The sequence below is a fragment of the Lotus japonicus genome, chromosome 6 (genome assembly GCF_012489685.1).
Source record: "Lotus japonicus ecotype B-129 chromosome 6, LjGifu_v1.2".
In the NCBI taxonomy this organism is placed as follows: Eukaryota; Viridiplantae; Streptophyta; class Magnoliopsida; order Fabales; family Fabaceae; genus Lotus; species Lotus japonicus.
Window position 1 is genome coordinate 2,367,774 of NC_080046.1, and position 22,933 is coordinate 2,390,706.

The 22,933-nt window shown below is 38.7% G+C and overlaps 1 protein-coding gene across 1 annotated transcript; it reads left to right on the forward strand.

Annotated features, from left to right (window-relative positions):
• The first annotated feature begins 1,842 nt into the window (after window positions 1-1,842).
• LOC130722018 (wax ester synthase/diacylglycerol acyltransferase 11-like) lies at window positions 1,843-22,089 on the forward strand. The gene is made up of 7 exons (XM_057572604.1): window positions 1,843-2,259; window positions 19,322-19,891; window positions 20,005-20,071; window positions 20,255-20,361; window positions 20,888-21,097; window positions 21,394-21,531; window positions 21,831-22,089. The coding sequence occupies exons 1-7, from the start codon at window positions 2,077-2,079 to the stop codon at window positions 21,990-21,992; spliced, it is 1,437 nt and encodes a 478-aa protein (XP_057428587.1). The 5' UTR covers window positions 1,843-2,076; the 3' UTR covers window positions 21,993-22,089.
• Window positions 22,090-22,933: the final 844 nt, after the last annotated feature.

Sequence of the window (22,933 nt, forward strand, 5' to 3'; positions counted from 1 at the left end):
GGGTTTCTAATGGGTTGGGAGGAAGAAGATAGAAGGTTGAGGAAGGAGGAGAAAGAAAATAATGTTAGGTTTAATTTTGTTTTGATTTAATTAAGTTAGTAAATAAAATTATTTTGGGTTTATTAAAAGAAAATAAATAATAGAAAAGAAAAGAATTACATGTGATGGCAAGTAAAAAGGTTGTTGTGTAATCTTGAAAAAAACAAAAAAACTTAAGCTTGGTAGAGGCCTCCGAATGTACCACTACATTCCATATTTCCACGATATTTTCAGTTATCCCTCAACTAAAGCCCAAAATAAAAGTTTTCTATTTTACAACAAAATAAATTATTTATTGAGCAATTAAGTTTGGGAACAACCCTTCCAAATGAGTTCATAACTCAGACAGCTACAGGTAACCTGTTTTATCTCAAAACCAATCACACCCACCCACCAAAATTCCATCCCGTGAACACAACAGATAACAAAACTTATATTACAAGAGATAACCCACATTTATCATCTGTAAAGGACCCACATATAACATAACATATAGAGTAAATGTCTTCTAATATTTATTTTATATGAACATTAAATAAAATATTTATTTCATCTTCAAAATGACGTATAATTGATATTAGAAAATTAAAAATATATAATGTCGATAGAATTACAAATAAAAATGTCACTTTCAAAACAATAAAATACAAATAAAAATATTTATTACACCAATCATCATCCAAGAATTTATTTTTATATAATGGACGAATGTGGATATCTACTGGCACCGTGACGAGATCCTTGCTGGGCGAGCGTTGCTAGCACGACAATAGAGCGTTCAGGTTATTCATGTCGCCTGGGATAGGAACATGGTGCAGATGCGATGGCGAAGATTGCAGTCACTGAGAATTGGGATTGGAAGGAATGAAAGATCCCACCCTCAGTTGTGGTTCCCTTGCTTTGCCAGGATGTAGTTGCTTAGCTTATTTTTGTTTAACAGAAACTCTGTTATAGCCATTTCTGTATATTCAATGTACTCTACGGATAGAGGAATACATAGAGTTTAAGATAGTAAAATAAGAAATTGTTTGTTTGGAAATTTCCCGAAAAGCTAATCATAGATTCTTCTCTCCATCGGAACAATATAACCACAATGCTCATTACTAAACTTGTTGAAGAGATAAAATAGAACCAAGATATATCTTTTTGATCAGATGTTGAATCGATCATCAGAAGAAGAATTAGACAAAAAATTAGGATATATTCTGGGAAAATAAAACTTCCATCGAAGATTCTTATTTCCAATTGTTACCATATATATATATATATATATATATTATATATATATATATATATTACTTCATCTGTTCCTTTTTATTAGAACCATGTGAGGGATATAGCTTGATACTTTTTGTAAGAACAAATCTAGATTTTATAGTGCATTAATTATATTTTGACAACAATATCCTTATTTAATTGAGTTTTTTCTCTCTCTCTCTCCACTATACAACTCATTAACGATGAATAGAAATTAATAAAAATAACTTGGGGGTAATTTTGGGAAGTTAACATAAATTTATAATAAATTTAATGTTTCCAACTACTTTTTTATATAAGGGGTGTGCAATAGTGGTTTGGTTCTTATAATAAGGAACATAGGAAGTATTTCTTAAGGAATGTGATCATGGACGTTTTTTAGTATATTAGAAAGATAAATTACACCCTCCAAAAATTGATTTATGAACCTCCCCAACCCATCACATGTAACTCTTACCAAGCTATTATTCCGTGACGAGAACGTAGACTTTAAAATAAGAGGGGAGATATTTTTATTTAAAATTCACACAAGTGAGGAAAGTGCATATCTTTAAAATAAGATAGGTGGAGAGGGTGAGAGATCGAGACCATAATTTAGTAGTGAATTGGCAAAGCTTTTTATCTAGTGCCATGCCAGCACATGGTCTGAAGTCACTGTATTAATTAGGAGATGTTTTGGCAATTGGCTCTCTTTTAAGTCTCCTATCCCATGTTCTGTTTTTCAACGCTCTTCACAAAACAAAGTGGGTAGATCAGAGTCGAGAGGGTGAGCAAACATATATGGCATCGTCAAGAGGCGGTGGTGAACCGCTGAGTCCGGCGGCACAATTGTTCCTCGCTCCATCCTTCAATTGTTATGTGATTGCTATGATGGGTTGCAAAACAAAGATCAATCCTCAAGTCATAAAAGAAGGTTTATGTCAAACTCTTCTTAAGCATCCTAGATTCACCAGCAAGCTCGAGGTAAGTCACTCTAAATTAAATCCCCAAATTCAAAGAATTTCAACTTTTCTGATATTCTTGAGAATATTTGTTTCGCATGGTCATTTTTAGTAAATACTTATAAGAATAGTAAGATAAACTGATTAGTGATTACATAGCTAGGGAGAGAGAGTTGGTGGGTGGGATTGAGTTTAGAATATTATTTGTTCTGTACTAGGGCAAGCTTACGTAAAAGAGTGACAGAAAGTAAACCCTAGCAGAGCACTAAAATAGCAAAACTACCATAAAAGGAATATTCTCATTAATGCTGAAAAAGTTGGTTTCGTACAAGTGGATGACCTCCCCTTTTATAGAGGGGGTGATCATGATATGGACTTTTCCTATATTTGGGCCTGACAATCAGGGCCCAAATCCCTGTACATATAAGACAAATCCAAAGGAATCTTCCAGCTGGCTTGTGGGTCCATCATCTAAGGGAGGGCAATGAAGCTCGTTGTGTTGCACTTCCCGCCATGGCTATCTTCAATGGTTTATTGTTCATTTTGGGCGGGACATAATCTTCTTTATGTCCCGCCCAGTCCACATGCCCCCAAGACATGAAACTCGAGTAGAGTCGAAATGTCTTCATCATGTTACCTAGTAGTTCGCCTCTATTGTTTATTCGTTCCTCGCCATTTTACTTTCGTTGTTACATCGCCATTTTCACGCTTCGCCACCTTTGTTGCCGTTTCAAAGATATGTCGCCATTAATCATAACCGTCAACCACGTCTTTTCAACTGACGCACGTATCCTTATTTTCCGGGATTTCGTCATCATTTGTTATAAATGCAATCGTCAGTTGTGCGTCTCGAGGAGTAATGTCTTTTCGCTTCCTACCTTTTCAAATTTCAAATCCCACGATCCCACGATCTTCCCCCACTCATTCTCTCTCTTCCTTTCTCTCTATAAAATCCCCTTTTCACCTTTCATTTTTCACTTTCTTAAAACTTTTGTTCTGAAAACCCTTTTCACCGCAGCTTTCATTCTCTTCTTTGAACTCCGGTGAACCTTTTCTTCCTCCGGCCGTCGTCATTGCGCGGTGCTCCCCTATCGCCGACGTTCTCCTTTCTCAAATTCACAGTTCTCCCTCTGGTTAGTTTTTCTCTTTCTTGAGATTCTTCGTTTACTTCTTTTTTCTCTGACTCTGTTCATCTTCTTTCTTCTTTTGACTCTGTTCATCTTCTTTTTACTTTTAGTTTGTTCATCTTCTTTCTTCTTTTTATGAAACTGTCTCGCATGTCTTTACCAAACGCTAGCCTTTCTTCCCTAGAACTTTCTTCACCCTCCACGGAGGAAGTTGTCGCCCCCTCTATAATTGAAATTCACTCCTCGCCTTCTACCCATGATGATTCTGGTCCCGCCGGTTCTGTAGACTCAATTCTCTCCTCTAATGGAGATTTGTCTTCACCTGAATGGCGCTCTGACGTGCATTCAGTTGAAGATAAATGTCTGTTGCATTCTGTCTGGAGCAGTGTTGGGAGCATTAATTCGCTTCGAATATCTGCTCAAGGTTTCACGAAGATAAATCCCGCCACCTCGAATAATGAAGATCATCTGTTGAATGTCCTCCCATGTGGCGACGATGACTGTGTTCTGTTGCGCAAAGAACCAGCCGATGAATCGCCCGATTTCTTCTTTGTTTATGGCTATTTCTTCTTAGACTTGAACATCAAACTTCCTTTCTCGCCATTTATATGCCACGTTCTTTCTTTTCTGAATGTGGCGCCTTGCCAACTCCAGCCCAACGCCTGGGGTTTTCTCCGCTGCTTTGAAATTCTTTGTGAACACCTGAGTTTCACTCCAACCTATCCTTTGTTCTTCCTTTTCTATAAAACAGTCACCACTAAACCTACTTCTGTGAAATGGGTTCCACTTTTAGCCCGTAAGAACATGAGTCGGTTCACCGCCCTTAAAAGCCATTACAAAGTATGGCAGAAAAAATACTTTAAAGTTGTGGAGTCGCCCGAAATAAAGAACTTGTTCCGAGATTCCGACAATAACCCTCTCTTCCCTTTTTACTGGACCAAGAACCCTCGCCGAAAAATATCCGTTTTATACGACGCCTTGGATGAATCTGAACAAGGCGTCGCTGATTACCTCCGCACACTACCGGTAATTTCCGGTCACGACTTGATTGAGGCGTCGAAATCCGGCACTTTAAATCAATTTTTTAGTAAGTTTATAATCTTTGCACATGTTTCTCTTTTTGTTCATGTATCTTGTCTAATTGGTGTTTTCCATACAGATACAATGGGAAAAAGCAAGGTTGACGCGAACCCTATCAAGATGAAGGAATACCTCACCCAATCTGCCGCGGCGGCGAAGAAGAGGGCCGCCGAGACTGAGCAGAAGAAGAAGAATGAAGGTACTTCGGGTTCTGACAACGTCAGGGACCCTAAACGTCAAAAAACTTCAAGTGCTGCTGGTGGTAAGCCTCTCCACCAATCGACTCTTGATCCAAAAAGTCATCCAGCTGAGAAAAAGAAGGGACATGATAATGTCCCGCCCCCTCAACAAGATTCAAGCGCGCTGATCAACCGCCCACCAACTCCATTTGGCCAGGCTGGCCCTAGTTCAGCCATTGGTGGCGAGGCTCCTCCCCCTTTGCTAAGTTTGAATGATCCTCACTTCAACGGGCTGGAATTCATGACCCGTACTTTTGACAACCGGATTCACAAGGACATTTCCGGTCAAGGCCCCCCCAACATTGCTTCCTTGGCGATCCATCACGCGCTTTCCGCCGCCAGTACTGTGGCGGGAATGGCTCAGTGCGTGAAGGAGTTGATCTCAGCCAAGAACTGTTTTGAGAAGAAGGCAGCTGATTACAAGACAGCCTATGAGCGGGCTAAAACTGATGCTGAGACTGCCAACAAAAAGCTGAAATCTGCTGAGGAGAAGTATGCTAAGTTAACTGAAGACTTGGCTGCTTCGGACCTGCTTCTTCAAAAGAGCAAGTCTCTTAAAGAAGCCATAAATGACAAGCACACTGCCATTCAAGCCAAATACCAAAAGTTGGAAAAGAAATATGATCGCCTGAATGCTTCCATCATAGGGCGTGCTTCTCTCCAATATGCTCAAGGCTTTCTGGCGGCTAAAGAGCAGATCAGTGTAGTTGAGCCGGGCTTTGATCTTACCCGCATTGGGTGGCTGAAGGAGATCAAGGATGGTCAAGTGGTTGGTGATGATGACATTAGCCTCGACCTCCTTCCCCAATTCGATGATGAGAGTGAGCCCGAAGAAGATGGCGAGGATGGGAATGAGCAGCACAGGAGTGAGGGTCAAGAGAAGGAAGATCCTCAAGCTGGGACAAGCCAGGGCAACAACGCCAACAACGAGAACCTGGCTTGAATTTGTTTTTATTTTATGTTGAAATTTTTCTTTGGGCATTGCCCTGTCTTTTATTTTCATTCCGAATCATGTATGGGCGTCGCCCCCTTTTCTCTACTTTAAATGAATCATTTTAAGTTCATTCGTTGTTTTAGTTGTTTCCCACTTTCGTTGTTACTTTGGTTTACGTACCTTAGCCGATTTTTCGACGAGGCTTGGTTTCTAGTGGCCACTAGAATTGCCAAGGCTTTTAACTTTTGAAGGCGATACTCTCTTATTCCGAAAGGTTTACTCGCGGTATTGCATACCTTGATACGATTTGCATTGCATGAACTCGTAATATAAATTAAAAAATATATGCGATTCTGTTGAAATGAACTTTTTCATTAATTTTCTTTTGTATGGGAACAATTGTCCCTTCATTACAAATGTCGCCTCATTAAAAACCTTTCCAAAGAAAGGGAAAAAGAGTGCGACTTCATTTACATTTGTTGTTTCTATTAACTAAAATACTGCTTTAGATGGGAGGCGTTCCATGTTCGTGGAACCTTTTGACCATTTAGTTGTTCCAACTTATAAGCTCCTCCTCCAACATCGCCAACAATCCTGTAAGGCCCGCCCCAGTTGGGTGAAAGTTTGTTGTGTTTATCGGGTATTGTATTTTTTCGGAGTACTAAGTCTCCTACCCTCATTTTTCTTGGCACTACTTTCGTTGAGAATTTTCTTGCCACCTTCACTTTTCCCGCCTCATTTCTTATGTGAGCCTCTCGTTGTTCCTCGGGCAGCATGATTAGATTTGCTATTAAGTTTTCTCCATTGTCATTCTCATTAAACCGAGCCACTCGCCAACTTTGGTTTTCAATTTCCACTGGGAGCATGGCGTCAGTTCCATAAGTTAAACGATACGGGGTTTCCTTTGTGCTTGACTGTTCCGTGGTGTTGTATGCCCAAAGAACGCCTGGCAGTTCCTCCGCCCAAAGCCCTTTTGCTTCATCCAGTTTCTTCTTTAACCCTTTCAGGATAACCTTGTTAGCCGATTCAGCCTGCCCATTGGTTTGTGGATGCTCTACAGAGGCAAATCGCATCTCGATTCTCATTTCTGCACAGAATTCCCGGGTAACACTACTTGTGAATTGGGTTCCATTATCCATTACTAACGCCATGGGGACCCCAAATCTACAAAGGATCCTTCGCCACAGGAAGTTCCTAACCTTGGCAGCTGTGATAGTCGCCACCGCCTCGGCTTCTATCCACTTAGTGAAGTAATCAACCGCCACGATGATGTACTTCATTTGTGCCTTCGCTACAGGGAATGGTCCTAAGATATCAGTCCCCCACATGGCGAACGGCCAAGGCGCCATCATAGTTGTTAATTCTTCCGGTGGAGCCTTGTGCAAGTCAGAAAAGACTTGACATTTTTCACATTTCTTAACATACTCCAAACAATCCTTCTTCATGGTTGGCCAATAGAATCCTGCTCTTATCACTTTTGTTGCCAATGATCGCCCGCCGATATGACTAGAACATACACCTTCGTGGACTTCCGCCATTATTCCGAGGGCGTCCTTGGTATCAACACATTTGAGCATAGGAGACATGATTCCTCGCCGATACAACTCACCATCCACCAGTGTGTAGAAACTGGCTTCCCTGCGTTTTGTTCTCGTGTTCAAATCATCCTCCTTTGGTGGATTCTCTAAGAAGGTCTTAATCGCTTCCATCCAAGGTAACTCGCCCTCACTGACCGCCTTTACAGCTTTCAACTTTATTTCTACCAAATCAATGCTCGGGCGAGGTAGGGTTTCTTGAATGACTGTTTGGTAGTTGCCCAATCTCCCTGTGCTTGCCAACTTCGCCAACACATCAGCCCTCTCATTTTGTCCCCTCGGGACATGTTCTATTTTGATTTCTTTGACCTCCATCATCAATCTGCGCACCACTTCCAAATATTTGGACAGTTGCGGATCCTTCACCTGGTACTCGCCTTTCACTTGTTTGACCACTAACTGCGAATCTCCTTTAATAAATAACTTCTGGACTCCCAACTCGATGGCCAACCTTAAGCCGGCAATCAGAGCCTCGTACTCAGATTGATTATTGCTCGCCTTGAACTCGAACTTGAGAGACTGTTCAATGATCATTTTATCTGGACTTTCAATTGTTATTCCCGCCCCACTTCCAGCGTTATTAGAGGATCCATCCACAGACAGGACCCATTCTCCTTGAGTCTTCTCTCCTTCAGTGGGTGTTAATTCCGCCACGAAGTCAATTAAACTCTGGACTGTGACTTGGCCCCTTGGCTCATATTGTATGTCATATTCTGATAACTCCACTGACCAGCTAACCAATCGCCCTGATAAATCAGGCTTCTGAAGTACTTGCCTTAAGGGAACATCAGTTTTAACTTTGACTTGGAAACTTTGGAAGTAAGGTCTGAGGCGCCTTGCAGTTTTCAGAATCGCCAAAGCCGCCTTTTCAATTTTTTGGTACCGCAATTCTGCCCCCTGTAAAGTATGGCTCACAAAATATATAACTTTCTGCTTTTTTCCTTCTTCCTGGAGCAACACCGTACTTACCGCCTTGTCAGTAACCGCTAAATAGAGCACTAAAGGAACGCCTGGTGTTGGCTTGGAGAGTACTGGTAGTGTGGCCAATGTTTCTTTCAATTTGGTAAAAGCTTGTTCGCATTCCTCTGTCCACTGAAACTTTGAATTCTTTTTTAAACATGTGAAGAACGGGGCCGCTTTGTCACCCGCCATTGGCAAGAAACGTGACAAAGTGGCCATTCGCCCTGTCAAACGCTGAACCTCCTTTATACTTGTTGGGCTTTTCATCTCCAAGATCGCCCTTCCCTTATCAGGGTTCACTTCTATTCCTCTTGATGTTAACATAAATCCCAAGAACTTTCCTCCCTGGATCCCAAAAGAACACTTCTCAGGATTCAACTTCATTTGATATGTTCTTAACTGGGTAAACGCTTCTTTGAGATCACCCCCATGATCACTAGCCCTGGCGGACTTTACGATCATGTCGTCCACATACACCTCCATATTCCTGCCTACTTGTTTTGAAAAAATTTTATCCATAAGCCGTTGGTACGTAGCTCCAGCATTCTTCAAACCAAAAGGCATTGTCTTGTAACAATAGTTCGCCTGATTGGTCATAAATGCTGTACTTTCTTCATCCGAGGGGTGCATCATAATCTGATTATAGCCCGAATAAGCGTCCATGAGACTTAAAAGTTCATTCCCTGAAGCTCCATCCACAAGTTTGTCAACATTGGGAAGTGGGTACGAATCTTTGGGACACACTTTGTTCAGGCTTGTGTAATCCGTGCACATTCGCCATTTCCCATTGGCCTTCTTGACCATTACAACATTGGCGAGCCACGTTGGGTACTGTACCTCACGGATGAAGCGGGCCTTGATCAATTTTTCAGTCTCTAATTGTACAGCCTTGTTCTTTTCTTCACTCATTCGTCGCCTTGGTTGGATGACTGGGGTCGCCCCTGGTCGTATGGCTAGTTTGTGAGTGATCACCTTGGGATCGATCCCTGGTACATCATTGATGGTCCATGCGAAGAGATCTAGATTATCACCCAGAAGGGTGACTAGTCTTTCCTCTTGTTCTGCTGTCAAACTACTGCCAATCTTTAGAAGCTTGTCCTTGACTTGCACCTGCTTGGTTTCTTCCAGAGGTTGTGGGCGAAAATCATCAGCATCGTCTCTTGGGTCCAAGCTAAATCCTTCTTGTGGGAAGATTTCTGTAATTCGATGGCTCTCCTTAGCCGCCTTTCGCCCATAGAGCGCCACGCTTCTCAAATAGCACTCCCTTGCTGCATTCTGGTCTACACGCAATATCCCGACCTTCCCGTTGCAGGCGGGATATTTAACAGTTAAATGAGCAGTTGAGATGACCGCGCAGACCTTGTTGAGGGTGTCTCGCCCCAAGAGTACATTGTAATTGGCTCTACACGCCAATACTAAGTACTTTACTAGAAATTTCTTGACAAACTCTCCTTCTCCAAAGGCAGTCGGAAGTTCGACGTATCCCCGTACACTGACACGGTCCCCCGTGAATCCCACCAAAGTTCCCTTGTATGGTTTCAAATCTGATTCCTTTAGTCCCAAGCGATCAAAGGCGTCTCCATAGATGATATCCGCCGAAGATCCCTGGTCTAAGAATACTTTCTTTGTCATATAATTGTTAACCCTGATTGTCACCACAATTGGATCGTTGTCATGAGGAATTACATGCGCGAAATCCTGAGGGGTAAATATAATAGGGGAATGATTCACCCAACACTCGCCTTCGTACGACTCCTGTACTGAGTGTACTGCCGCCACATAGCGTTTTCTAGCCTTACTTGAAATTGCACCCCCGCCAAATCCTCCAGCAATAGATGAGCATTCCCCAACAGGATCGCCCAACTCTTCAACTATCTCTTTACCTTTGCCTTTGTCCCCCTGAGTGATCTTAGCTACCTCTGGCGTTGCCGTGTCTTTAACAAAGTTTGCCAAATGACCAGCTTTAATCAGACGATCAATTTCCCGCCTTAAATTCCAACAATTATCTGTCGTATGCCCCAACGCCTTGTGGTACTCGCACCACCTATTGGTGTCCACGTTAGCTTGCGGCCGCCGTGGTGGTGGAGGATACTGCACAACGTTGGTCTGCCCAACTGCCCTTAAAATGGTACTTAAGGGTGCATTCAACTTAGTAAGTGGGACTGGCGTTGGCGAAGCACCAGGCTGACCAGCTGTGGCAGCAGTGGGACCTTGTGAATTTCTGTGCCATGTATTTTGAAAACCAGGTTTAGAATTTTGGTATGGTCCCGGTCTTGGTAAACGGGGGGTTTGCGCTACCCTGGTTTCCTTCCCCGCCTTGGATTTTTCCTGTGAAACACCGCCGGTCTGAGACTGTTTGCGTCCTTCCTCTCTTTCTTGTTTCTTCTGATCATCTTGCTCGATTAATATGAACTCTTGAACACGAGCGCGAAGATCCATCATATCCTTTGCCGGTCGCCTTGTTAAGTCTCTATTCAAATCTCCCGCCCGAAGGCCATTTTTGAATGACGCCAAACAGACGTCTGGATTTTCATCCTCCAACTGCACCGCCATCTTGCTGAAGCGTGCCATGTAGGTTTTTAATTTCTCACCTGGTTGCTGATGTATGCTGATAAGATCAAACATTGTTGCCTTTGTGGTTTTATTGGCGGAGAATTGAGTCAGAAATTTCGTGGACAGATCAGTGAAATTATCAATGGAGAAGGGCGGTTGTCGAATGAACCACTGCATCGCCATGCCTTTGAACGTGGAGGGCAATAATCTACATTTTATCGCATCCGTCGCCCCGCCGATCACCATTTTAGTATTGAAATATCTGAGGTGCTCCATAGGATCAGATTCGCCCGAGAAGGCGTCTAATGTCATGGTTTGCAGGTGCTTTGGAATGTCCACTCTAGTTATGGCTGGAACAAAAGGTTGAAATTCAACTACATCCTCCGCCTCCAGACGTTGTTCTTGCTTAAAATCCTGCCGCTGAGTAAGATACTCAACTTGGGCTTGCAACTGCTCGTTTTGGGACTGCACCTTCTGCAAGGTATCTAACATTTGTTGCAAAGCCGCAGGCGTGATACCTGTCACTGCCTCTTGCGCTCTCCGTGGAGCAGTGGTTTTAAGATCTTCCAAGTTTACATATTCAGGCGGCGTTGAACGCCGCCGAACACCTGGATCTGATTTAGCGATCAGATCTGAAGGTCTTCCCGGAGCTGCATGCACCAATGACGCTGGCGACGGCGCCACTGAGTGGACCCCCTCCGAGGAAGCTTCCTGCTCTTGCTCGTCCAGTACGGGACGGTTGTTGTTTCGTCCGCCGCCGCGACCGCCGTGTCGACCACCACCGCGCCGACGGTGATCGCGTCGTCCCCCGCCGCATGAACGAGTTTCCATGGCTCGCAATTCCTCCTTTTGTCACCGGAAGAGCTAAGTCAGAGCCACAGACGGCGCCAATGTTCTGTACTAGGGCAAGCTTACGTAAAAGAGTGACAGAAAGTAAACCCTAGCAGAGCACTAAAATAGCAAAACTACCATAAAAGGAATATTCTCATTAATGCTGAAAAAGTTGGTTTCGTACAAGTGGATGACCTCCCCTTTTATAGAGGGGGTGGTCATGATATGGACTTTTCCTATATTTGGGCCTGACAATCAGGGCCCAAATCCCTGTACATATAAGACAAATCCAAAGGAATCTTCCAGCTGGCTTGTGGGTCCATCATCTAAGGGAGGGCAATGAAGCTCGTTGTGTTGCACTTCCCGCCATGGCTATCTTCAATGGTTTATTGTTCATTTTGGGCGGGACATAATCTTCTTTATGTCCCGCCCAATCCATTATTTAATTTCCTTCACACCAACCAAACGCACTCACACACATAAAAGATATGAAGTGAATTCACATAAATTGAGAGATATGATAAATAATTTAATAAAAACACAAGAACATTATATTACAAGAAAATTATATTACAAGAAAATAAGTGTAAATAAGATAAAAGAGTATTCTTGAGTAAGTTTAGTATATATGCTGATCTCTTTCCCTTTAAAAAGGGCAATTTTGTTTTCAAAATGAAAATCAACAAAAGAAGCTCCCATAAAAATGGTTATCATCTTTGCGTGTTCTTATCAACTTCCATCAATAAAGACTTTTTCTTTTGTCCATAGGTGAAGACTTGATGAAGGCCATATTTCCTTCTCTATTTTTTTTAAAAATTCAAATATACATAGTAACAAAGGAAATAATAAAAATAAAAATCTTCATACATCCACAGGAAAATCCAACTTCCTAACCACAACAAAAACCACTGTAAACAAGGGGAAAAACCATAAGGAAGTACGTTTGATTATGTTTGACATGACATTTAGCTAGTTTAAAGCTTATTTGGCTAGCTTTAAACTTATTTGACTAGCTCGAAAACTATTTAAAAATGTTTGTAAATGAGTTTATTTCAGTAACTTAAAGATTCTTTAATAGCTTATAGTTTAAGGTTTATTGAAATAGTTATGATTCGTATTCTTGTCATTTTATTAAAACTTCATCATTACCCTTTTTATATTTATAAAATCACTAAACTTAACTATTTTTATTTTTGAAATAATTACTATTCAATGTTTCATATAAAATTCTAAAAAATATTTTTTTTTAATTTATCAAATTTTAATATAAATTTATTTTTCATTAAAAATATGTAAATGAAAATAAATTTAAAATATTGAATAAAAGTAGTTAAAAAAGACACATTTACCTAATTCTAAGTCACATTCACCTAATTCTCTAGGATTAAGAAAAAAGGTGGTTGTTAGGGTGCAAGTGCATTCTAGGTCTTGCACCATGCAAGAGGTAAAATTACCTACAATAGAGGGTTAAGTGACCTGCTAATAAAAAAGTTAAAAAATCAAGATAACAAAATTACCCTTTTCATTCAAACTTCTCTCAACCTCCCCTCCCCCTTTCTTTCTCTACCTCTCCATTGTCCCTTCTATGTCAACCACCGGCACCGCCAGCAAACCACCGACGAATGTTGTTGGTCCAGCGAGAGCACTTCACCCCCGCTTGTAGATGCAGCTCGTGACAGAGATGTGGTGGAAGATTGGGTGCTGGGTTTTGGGGGTGCTTCATCTTGCCCAGATCTGATTGAAAATCTTCTTCTTGCCCAGACCTCCATTTCCGATCTGAGTTGTCCCTTGATGAAGGTATTTCTCGGAATCTGGGCAATCTATACTATGAGTTTTGGTGGCTCTTCACTGGCTTCCTCTCCTGCGAAGGTGCGCTCCACCACTGCCATTGTCGAGGAAATGAAGCATCACGATTCTCTTCTGAATCTTGGGCGAAACATATGAATTAATAAGCGATTATTAAGAATCATGTGCGATTCTCTGTTTGATTTCAGCAAATCTGTCGTTTGGGAAAAGAAAATTAGTGGCTGATTTGGTGGTGGTGAAGACATATGGTCATGGGGTTTTTTCCTAAGATTATAATGGGTCTTGGACGATGAGGTTCCAGACGGCGGAGGCGGCAGTTGGTGGTGGTTGTGGAGGTCGAGAATGTGTTGCCGTCCTTCCTGGGGCTTCCGGAGTACAGAGGTGGAAAAGGGAAGAGGGAAGGGGAAAAGATGAGGGTATTAGAGTCAAAGTGTAAAAAAATTAAAATAAATTACAAATACAATACTACCATTTTACCAAGTTCTCCATAAGGCATCTTTATATCATATTCCATTTCTGTGGCTGATAATATGTCATGCACTGGTGCATGACCTAAGACATATTGCACCTTAGACAACACCTCTTAATAGTTATTTGCAATAAATTTGTAAATTTTCTTATTAACTTTCCTAAATTATCCATGAATTTCTCTCTCCAATTTAAGAATATTTCAAAATCACACTATCTCTTTTATATTAAATATGAGGGTAAGTTTGAAAAAATGTATTAAATGAGACAAAAAAACTCTTAACATGTGAGTTATAAATGAGGACGGAGAGAATATTTGATATGTTGAACTAAATTAAAATATTTAAAGTGTTAATCATTTTAGTATTATATAAGTATTGATTTGTAAATAAAATAATGTTAAATATAGAAAGAGTTATATAAATATGACATTTTATGTCGTTTTACAATTTCAACATGTTTAACATATAGTTTTACCAAACAATTTCTTTTCAATTAGGTAGTTTTTCAACTTTCAGTTAGCTTTTCAACTTTCAACTAACTTACCAGTCAAACGTATCAAAAATTGCCATAAAGTCAAAAACCTACACTAAAACTAATACTTAAAGCCAAGAAAGGCCTCGATATTCTCGGCCACCCCACATTAAATTTTTGCCTTTTCTTATAAAAGAATCTTTAAACCAATAATTAAAAACCACTTTGAGGCATTTTAAAGTTTATACTTTGTGCTCTTTGGTACTTCCTCCGCTCCTTATTACCTATCCACTTTGAAGAAATTTTTTGTTCGTAGTCCACTTAGAGTTTCAAGACAACATTAATTAATGTTTTTCCAAGAAATATCCTTACAAAAACAATAAATGAAGAAAGATAAAATACATTCTAAAGAGTGATATAGGAAAACAAATACTCCATCTGTTCCTATTTATCTGTCTACTATGAGAAAAATAATTTGTTCCTATTTAACTGTCCATTTAGCATTTCAAGAGAACATTAAATGATGTTTTTACAACTAATACCCTTATCAGAACAATAAATGAAGAAAGATAAAATGCAATCTAAAGGGTAAAAATGAAAAACAAATACTACTTTTATGAAAACCAACAAAATTAATTGCACTCCTTAATATGTGTGTTTCTTCTCTTCCCGGACAGTTAAATAGGAACGGAGGGAGTAATACTTTTATGAAAATCAACACAATTAATTGATTTCCTTAATTTGTGTGAACCTTCTATTCCTTGACAGATAAATAGGAATAGAGGGAGTAGTATTTTGTAGACAAGTGGGAAAGATATGAAACAGGACAAATGAGTTTCACTCAGTGTTTATCGTATTTTTAGGATGGAACAGATTATGATATAAGACTCTTGGAGTGAGACACTTGGATTTTGTAGAAATGGGTGGAATAGAACGAAACACCCTCTTAAAAATTTTACATGGTAAGAAATGCCCTTAATTCATAGTTGAAATCTTTTGTATTCAAGCAGTTTAAATCACTTCTTAAAGTGCAAATTATTTATTCAATTTGTTGACAAACATATATAGATTTTCACTTTTCAAAAAAATCACTTAAAATAAAATAAATTATATTTTCAAAAGTAGTATTACTTTTATAAGAAATGACAAACGAGCCAATTAGAGATGTGTGTTTAAGCTTATTTTTAGAAAAAAAAAACTCACTTTTTTTCCGAATAAAAAATCTTTGTTATGTTTATTTCATCTTTCTAAATAAACTATTATTTTAAAAAGGGTTGAAAACAAATTATTTGGAAAAAAAATAGTTTAGAGTGCATTTGTTTCAATTTATTTTTAGAAAAAAAATCACATTTTCTAAAAGTTTAAGATTTTTGTTTCAGCTTTTAAAAAATCATTATTTTAAAAGAAGTTGAAAATAAATTATTTGAAAAATGCACTTTAATTACCTTATAAGGAAAGAAAGAGAGAAGATAAAAAAAAGTGATTTTAATTTGAGTAGCAGAAAACCAAGTCTGCTAATGCTTTTTCTCAAAATGTCTCAAAATTAATGGGTGAACAGCCAAGTTGGTCTCTGAAAGTCTCAAGCGTAGTCAAGCTGTTCCTTAAACTTAAATCTAGCCCGTTGTCCCTGAATGTAGCAAACGTCAATCAAGATATAAGTCATATCAACAAAGGATCCCAAAATCCCACAAAAGGGAAAACCTAGCTAGGCCTCTGCTAAAACAAAATGATACAAACCAAAGTAACCAAACCATTCAACAGAGAGAAACCCAAGAGTCAACCTCTTCTTGAACAAAAAGCACAAAAACCCAGATCTCAACCACTGAGAAATGCCTCCATTTGGGTACCACATGCGGTGAGAGATTCAATCAAAATGAGAACCTATAAGGGCACAACAGAAGCCCCAAAGAACAAAGACTCTTCCCAACGAAGAAAACCTGCAAGCTCAACAACCTAACACTGACAAAGAGCTAAACAAAAACCGAATCCAAGTTAACCAAAGTAAAAAACAAAAACACACACCCCTCTCATAGAGACCTTCTCAGGCGGACCTCTTTTTCTCCCTATAAAAAAAATGTGTCTTTAGATGGCTCCTTCTCCATATAAAGAGACTGGGAAGAAATTCATCCTTATAATCTAGAAGGGGATTATCTAAACAATTCAAACCGTTGAGAGAGATAGATAAGGTCACCTATCTCAATATTGCTCCAAGGCAAGCACACTAAACCATGGAGTTTTTATGAGTTGGGCTCCAGAAAAGAAGATGCATTTTGTTGTTATGAGTAGTACCAATCAAATCATTTATGCCCTCCTCAACAGTATAGTCTCATACATATACAGTCTCGGAATACCTCTTGTTCGGGTGCAGGATCAGTTCATTCATGTGCCCCTCCACCTAGAAGCCTGCCAGGAGTCGCTCCTTGTTCGTGCCTCACTGCACCGGCGATCACTCCCCGCCCTCGTCGGCCCCGGGTGTCACAGCGGGGACCCTTCGAAGGAACAAGATGGTACGACGATTGTCGTTGGTTGAGCACAACCCCCAGTCATCTAGAATAGCCGCATAAAAATTGACTTTTCCACAAACTAGATCAAGACTTGGGACAGGAACGATAGCACCACATGATCATGCAACTAATAAAACCTACACTCATATGCCATGGTTTGTAACGAGTAAGTTGTCTCAATTCCTTCCCTACGACGGCGTGATTTTATTTATATATGAAATCCAAGCGTTCTTTGGATGCGACAAGCTAAACTAAGGAAGACCTCGTGAATGAAATTCATCCTTATAATCTAGAAGGGGATTATCTAAACAATTCAAACCGAAATCAAATTGAACTCATTGATTTTTCAGCTAACCAGACAGTTGTTCTATTAGGTTCTCAAGAAACATGACAACATTGGATTATGATCATCTCATGTAAAAGTTCTCTTACGTTTCCTCACTTGATATTTTTCGCATCTCTCTCTTCATGACAACATGACAAGGGTTTGAACATTTCATGCTCTATTTATAAGCCCTCATGGGATGTACTCCCAAGGTGGCTAGCCTTAATTCTATTATAATGCCTATCTAGCTCATCCAATGAACCAAGTCGAGTTTATCTCATAAATTGGATCCAATAACGCAATATAATACATTCTGTCATAACTATGCATGTGACCCTATATGTATTTCTTGCATATTTAGGATGTAATAATTAAATACAATAATATTAGGCTACTAGTGCATAATCCAACAATAATTTCAATGTGTAAGGTGATCTCGAAGTCTAGAGTTGTACTAATACCAATAGATATTGATTAATGTGATGATGTATAAATGTGTGGGGGCATTTAGTGTTTGGTGGGGCAGTGTTATAAAACTCGAACCGGACCGGCCGGTTCGACCGGGAACCGGACCCTTGACCGGTCCGAGCCATTAAATGGATCGGCCATGCAATTCAACCGATATGAACCGGTTTGGACCGTCCGGTTCAGTTCAGGGAATAAACCGGCGACTCGACCGGTCTTAATGGACCGGTCTGTTTTTTTTTTGTCAAAACTGTTTTTAATGTTCAAACTGTAATTAATTTACATTCAATGTTAATTATTTGGTCAAATGATATTCAATTGAGAGTTATTTAAAAAAATTGTCATAGCTAGGACTTGAACACAGGACCTAGAGGAAGGAAAGCTAATCCAAATTGCCACTACACCACTTTGCTTCTTGTTAAGAATAATGCATATTATTTTATATATATGATATACTAAGATTATATTTTAAATTATTATAATTTTTTCATATAAACCGAGTCAAGCAATCGAACCAATGACCCAGTGGTTGAACCATTGACTCATTGACCCAGTGTCTCGACTGAGTCGATCACCGGTCCGAGTCTGATAACACTGCTTTAAGGTTGTTGCACAAATATTAAGAAATAGCAATTAATGTTCTTGTTTTATTAAAATTACAGCCTAACTTCCTACTGTACCCTTTATCTCTCATATTAATTCTAACTTTTCTACCACCAATAAATGAATGGTACAATTGGTAAAGTATAATTAAGCTCTCTTGAACTTTGTAAAGTGGCAGATAATTAGGAACAAAATTCAACTAGAAATAATGTCAGTTATTTAGGAACGGAGGGAGTATATATTAGTCTAGAGTTGTACTAATACCAATAAATATTGATTAATGTGATGATGTATATGAAAATGTTGTGGGGGGGCAAAAATGAAAATGTTGTGGGGGAAGTTCCCCTCTTGTATAACATAGATCCTTCTTTGGGAAAATGCATTAATTAAGAACTCAAAGCTGAATTACATGTGTCAAAAGAACTAATATAACTGATAAGGTCTAAGCAAATTAAAATTGGTAGATTGTTGGACTTCTTAAACATCTACTAGTAGTTGAGAGTTCGATTCCTGAGTGATGTGTACAAAAAAAAATTGGAAAGAGACTTATCTACTTAACGTGATCTCAGAGCCTTCAGGAAGATTAATGTCATTGCTGCCAGTTGTGAGATATTTTGGTAGAAAAAAAAACTAAAACAAGCCTATGCGAGAAATTATCCCACGAAGAAAAATTAGGATACTCTCAAGCTATATAGATCAAGATAAGAGATGAGCAACCTTATTTCCCCCATGAGCTAACCCAATAGAGGAGAAATATGAGCATTAAGATCTACAATCCAAGATAATAGAATCTAAAGATGATATGCTACGATTGTGCCAGAAACAAGTGTATACCTCAAGCGAATCAGTTTCAAAAACCACCACCCACCTTCGTTTCCAGTTGATGTTCCATATATACATTGCCTAGCGAAAATATTATGTATGTAATAACTAATAAGTAACTGTGATTCTGTGAATAAACTGTTCCTAGATTATCATCCCGCACCACCATGTCCAATGTTTTAAAAATATTTTTTTCGTAAATTGTTTTTTATGATTTTTAATTAAGAAATCCAAAATGACACACATCATTTGTTCCTTTAATTTTATTTTTCCAAATTTGTTTTTAATATTCTTACAGGTGAGGAAGGGAAGGAATACCGGATGGACGTTAACAACAGTTAACTTAGATGACCATGTCATAGTTCCTGAAATAGATTCTGTAATAGATTTCCCAGATAGGTTTGTTGAAGACTACGTATCCAATCTCACTAAAACTCCACTGGACTTGTCCAAACCACTTTGGGAACTACACATCCTCAACATCAAAACCACAGATGCTGAGGCAGTTAGCATTTTTCGGATCCATCATTCCATGGGGGATGGTGCCTCTCTCATATCGCTCCTCCTTGCTATTACTCGTAAAACCTCTGACCCTGACGCGTTACCAACGATCCCAACCCATAAGAGAGCTAGCTCAATTTCACAATCCAACTCTTTCTTGTGGTTCTTCATGGCAGTCTGGTGGGGTTTGGGCCTTATTTGGTACACTGTGGTGGATATGGTTCTTTTTGTTTTAACCATTTTCTTCATCAAAGACACCCAAACTCCTCTAAAAGGTGCACCTGGAGTCGAACTCAATACTAAGCGGTTCGTGTATCGCACGGTTAGTATGGATGACATCAAGCTTGTGAAGAATGAGATGAAAACGGTAACTTACTACCCTATTTTACTTTACTCTATTAAATTGGTATACAACCTTTAGCGTACATATATAACAATGTGTTTTAATTAACGTGCTTATACTAAATCATGTTTAATTAGACCATCAATGACGTTTTGTTAGCTGTAACACAAGCTGGTCTTGCTCGCTACTTAAATCGAGAATATTGTAAGTTTCTATATTTGTTATGATCTAATTTGCCATTTTATCACTACAAAAATACCATAATGTTAAAAATCATTAGAATTATCATTTTTTATAAAAAAAATCATTTGTATTTAAAATGAAAAGAACTCAAACAATTGACTTTCAATATATAATGCTTTGTTACTCATGTAATCCTCCAAACAGGTGCAGGTGCTAATGGGGCTGCAGAATGGAATTCAAGTAGTATCCTTAAGAAAATTCGCCTTAGGGCAGCAATTCTTGTCAATATTAGACCTGTAGCTGGAATCCAGGTAAATTTAGTTTGCAAATTATTATTGTCGTGGAGATATTACAGGATAATTTGATATATTATAAACTACTAAATCAAAATGAATTCTTCATCTCGTAACAAAAAAAAAGAATGAATTTGCCCGTAGTACAAAAGGGTTTTTATAACACAATGTATGTTTGTCATGAAGCATTTATTTTAAAAGCAAACAAAATGAATTATTATATAAATAAAATACAAGATGTACCTAAGATAGTGTACAATATCATGTTAAAAGGAACATATTAAAATAATTTGCTGTTACATGCCTATTGTCACTTGTCTTCAACTAACCTTCCAACATTAGAAACCTACTTTCTTGTTACATAATTGTTACTCCATTTTACGATCATTTATATATATCATATACATGCAAATATTTATAATTTGTTGCATATTCCCATTAGATTTTGTTTTAATTTTGCTTTCTACATAGCGAAAAAGTTATAATAAGTATATATTGAGTCATTGCCAATGATTAATTAATAAACTTATACAATATTCATTAGGATATGGCAGATATGATGGCTGAGAAATCAAAAGCCAAATGGGGTAATAGGATGGGATACGTAATCCTCCCGTTTTCCATGAGTTTACATGAAGATCCATTAGAATATGTTCGCCAAGCTAAGGCCACAATTGACCGGAAGAAGCACTCATTGGAAGCTGTTTGCACTTATGTTTGCGCAAAATTGTTACTCAATTTATTTGGGGTAAAGGTATGAATTGAATTTCTATGTTTTTTTTTTCTATAGACAAATGTTAGTTGTTAGTAATGTTAGTAAATTAGTCATTCTCAAGATTCGAACTATGGACCATTCACCCTTCATTCCACCCAACCTTATGTAACTTTGTAACTTAATCTTCAAGCTAAAAAATGATAGACGTTAAAACAAAGAATTATCTTCACGGTAAACTACTTATTTTAAGAAATCAATAATATTCAAGTATGGCCTTAGTTATTGTATTTTTCATCTTTTATAAAATATTCTTACATTTTAGGACTTGCCTGCAGGTTGCTGCTTCCATAGCACGAAGAGTTCTCTTTAACACCACTGTGGCCTTCTCAAACGTGCCAGGTCCGGTTGAAGAGATTAGCTTCTATGGCCATCCTTTGGCATACATTGCTCCTAGTGTGTACGGACATCCTCATGTAAGTGTTCAAATATTCACAATTATATTATACTAGCATAGAGGATCATGCTTCGGGTGGTAATCTATGTGACTTAATTCATCCCTTGACAAATATTGCTCCTAGTGTGTACGGATATAGGTCTTAAAAGTGAGGTTATATTAGATAAATATATGATACTTTGATTTGAAAAGTAAGCTTAATAGTATAATCCCAAACATAGTTAAACTTTCTAAGCCAATGGTTTTTAGGGGAAATAAAAGTTACCCTAATTAGCCGAGGTCATAAACTAATGCATTTCCTTTTGATTTCTTTTATAGGCACTCACTATCCATTACCAAAGTTATGCTAATAAGATGACAATTTCTCTCTCAGTGGACCCGATTGTCATTACAGATCCCTACCTCTTGTGTGATGATTTACAGGAATCACTCAAACTCATTTGTGATGTTTTTCGGGGAAGGCATATTGACAATGTATAAGCTTGACAATAGATAATCTAGTTGAGCATTTTTTAAATGAAAATGATTTATGGAGATACAGATTTTTGCCACATCTATCTGATATACCATTTAGTAAGGGTTTAATCGTAAAAAACATTAGCAGCGGTTAATAACCGTCACTAAATGAAATGTCAGAAAGATGTCACGATATTTTGTATGTCGGTCTATAAGAGCTCTTTATAAAACTTTAAAAAATTTAAATTTTTTTTTTATCATTGATCAATTGGAAATTTAAATAATGTTCATAACTTGTGCCAATACAACACTTGTAATTTGTAAACTTTGATTTGTAACGGTGTGAAATAAAGTTTGTACCTTAGCTCTCAAGTTCTTATTTTATTGGTAAAATATGTATACATTCTTCTCTAAACTCACTAGCAAGAGCCTTCTCCTTGCTTCGTTTGGTTGAGGTTTCGGGTGAGGGTGGGGTGGGGTTGAGGTTGTAGATCAGGGTTGGGGTTTGGGTTGAGGGTGGGGGGTGGAGGTTTCAGTTGCAAGTGGGAGTGGGGTTGGGGTTCCTATTCCGGTTGCAGGTGAGGGTTGGGGTTTGGGGTGGAGTTTCGGTTTGGGGGTGGGGGTGGAGGTTGAGGTTGCATGTGGGGGTGAATGCTGCTGGGTTTGGAATTGGGGTTGTTGTTGAAGATGAGAATGATGAATATGAAGGTGTTGAAGATTAGACATAGAATGGTTAGAAATTTTTTTTTTATCATTTTTGTAATTAAAATTTTAATTATTTTAATTAACAATTTTATATGTGGAATTAAATTTTAATTAAAAATGACGTGGATAAAGCCATGTCGGCTCTGGTGTGCCACTCAGCATGCTCGTCGGAGCTCCGCCTTCTGGCGAAGACCAAAGATGAACATGCTGCAATCGTGGGGACAAGAATCACAATATTTTCCGACAAAAGACTAAACACA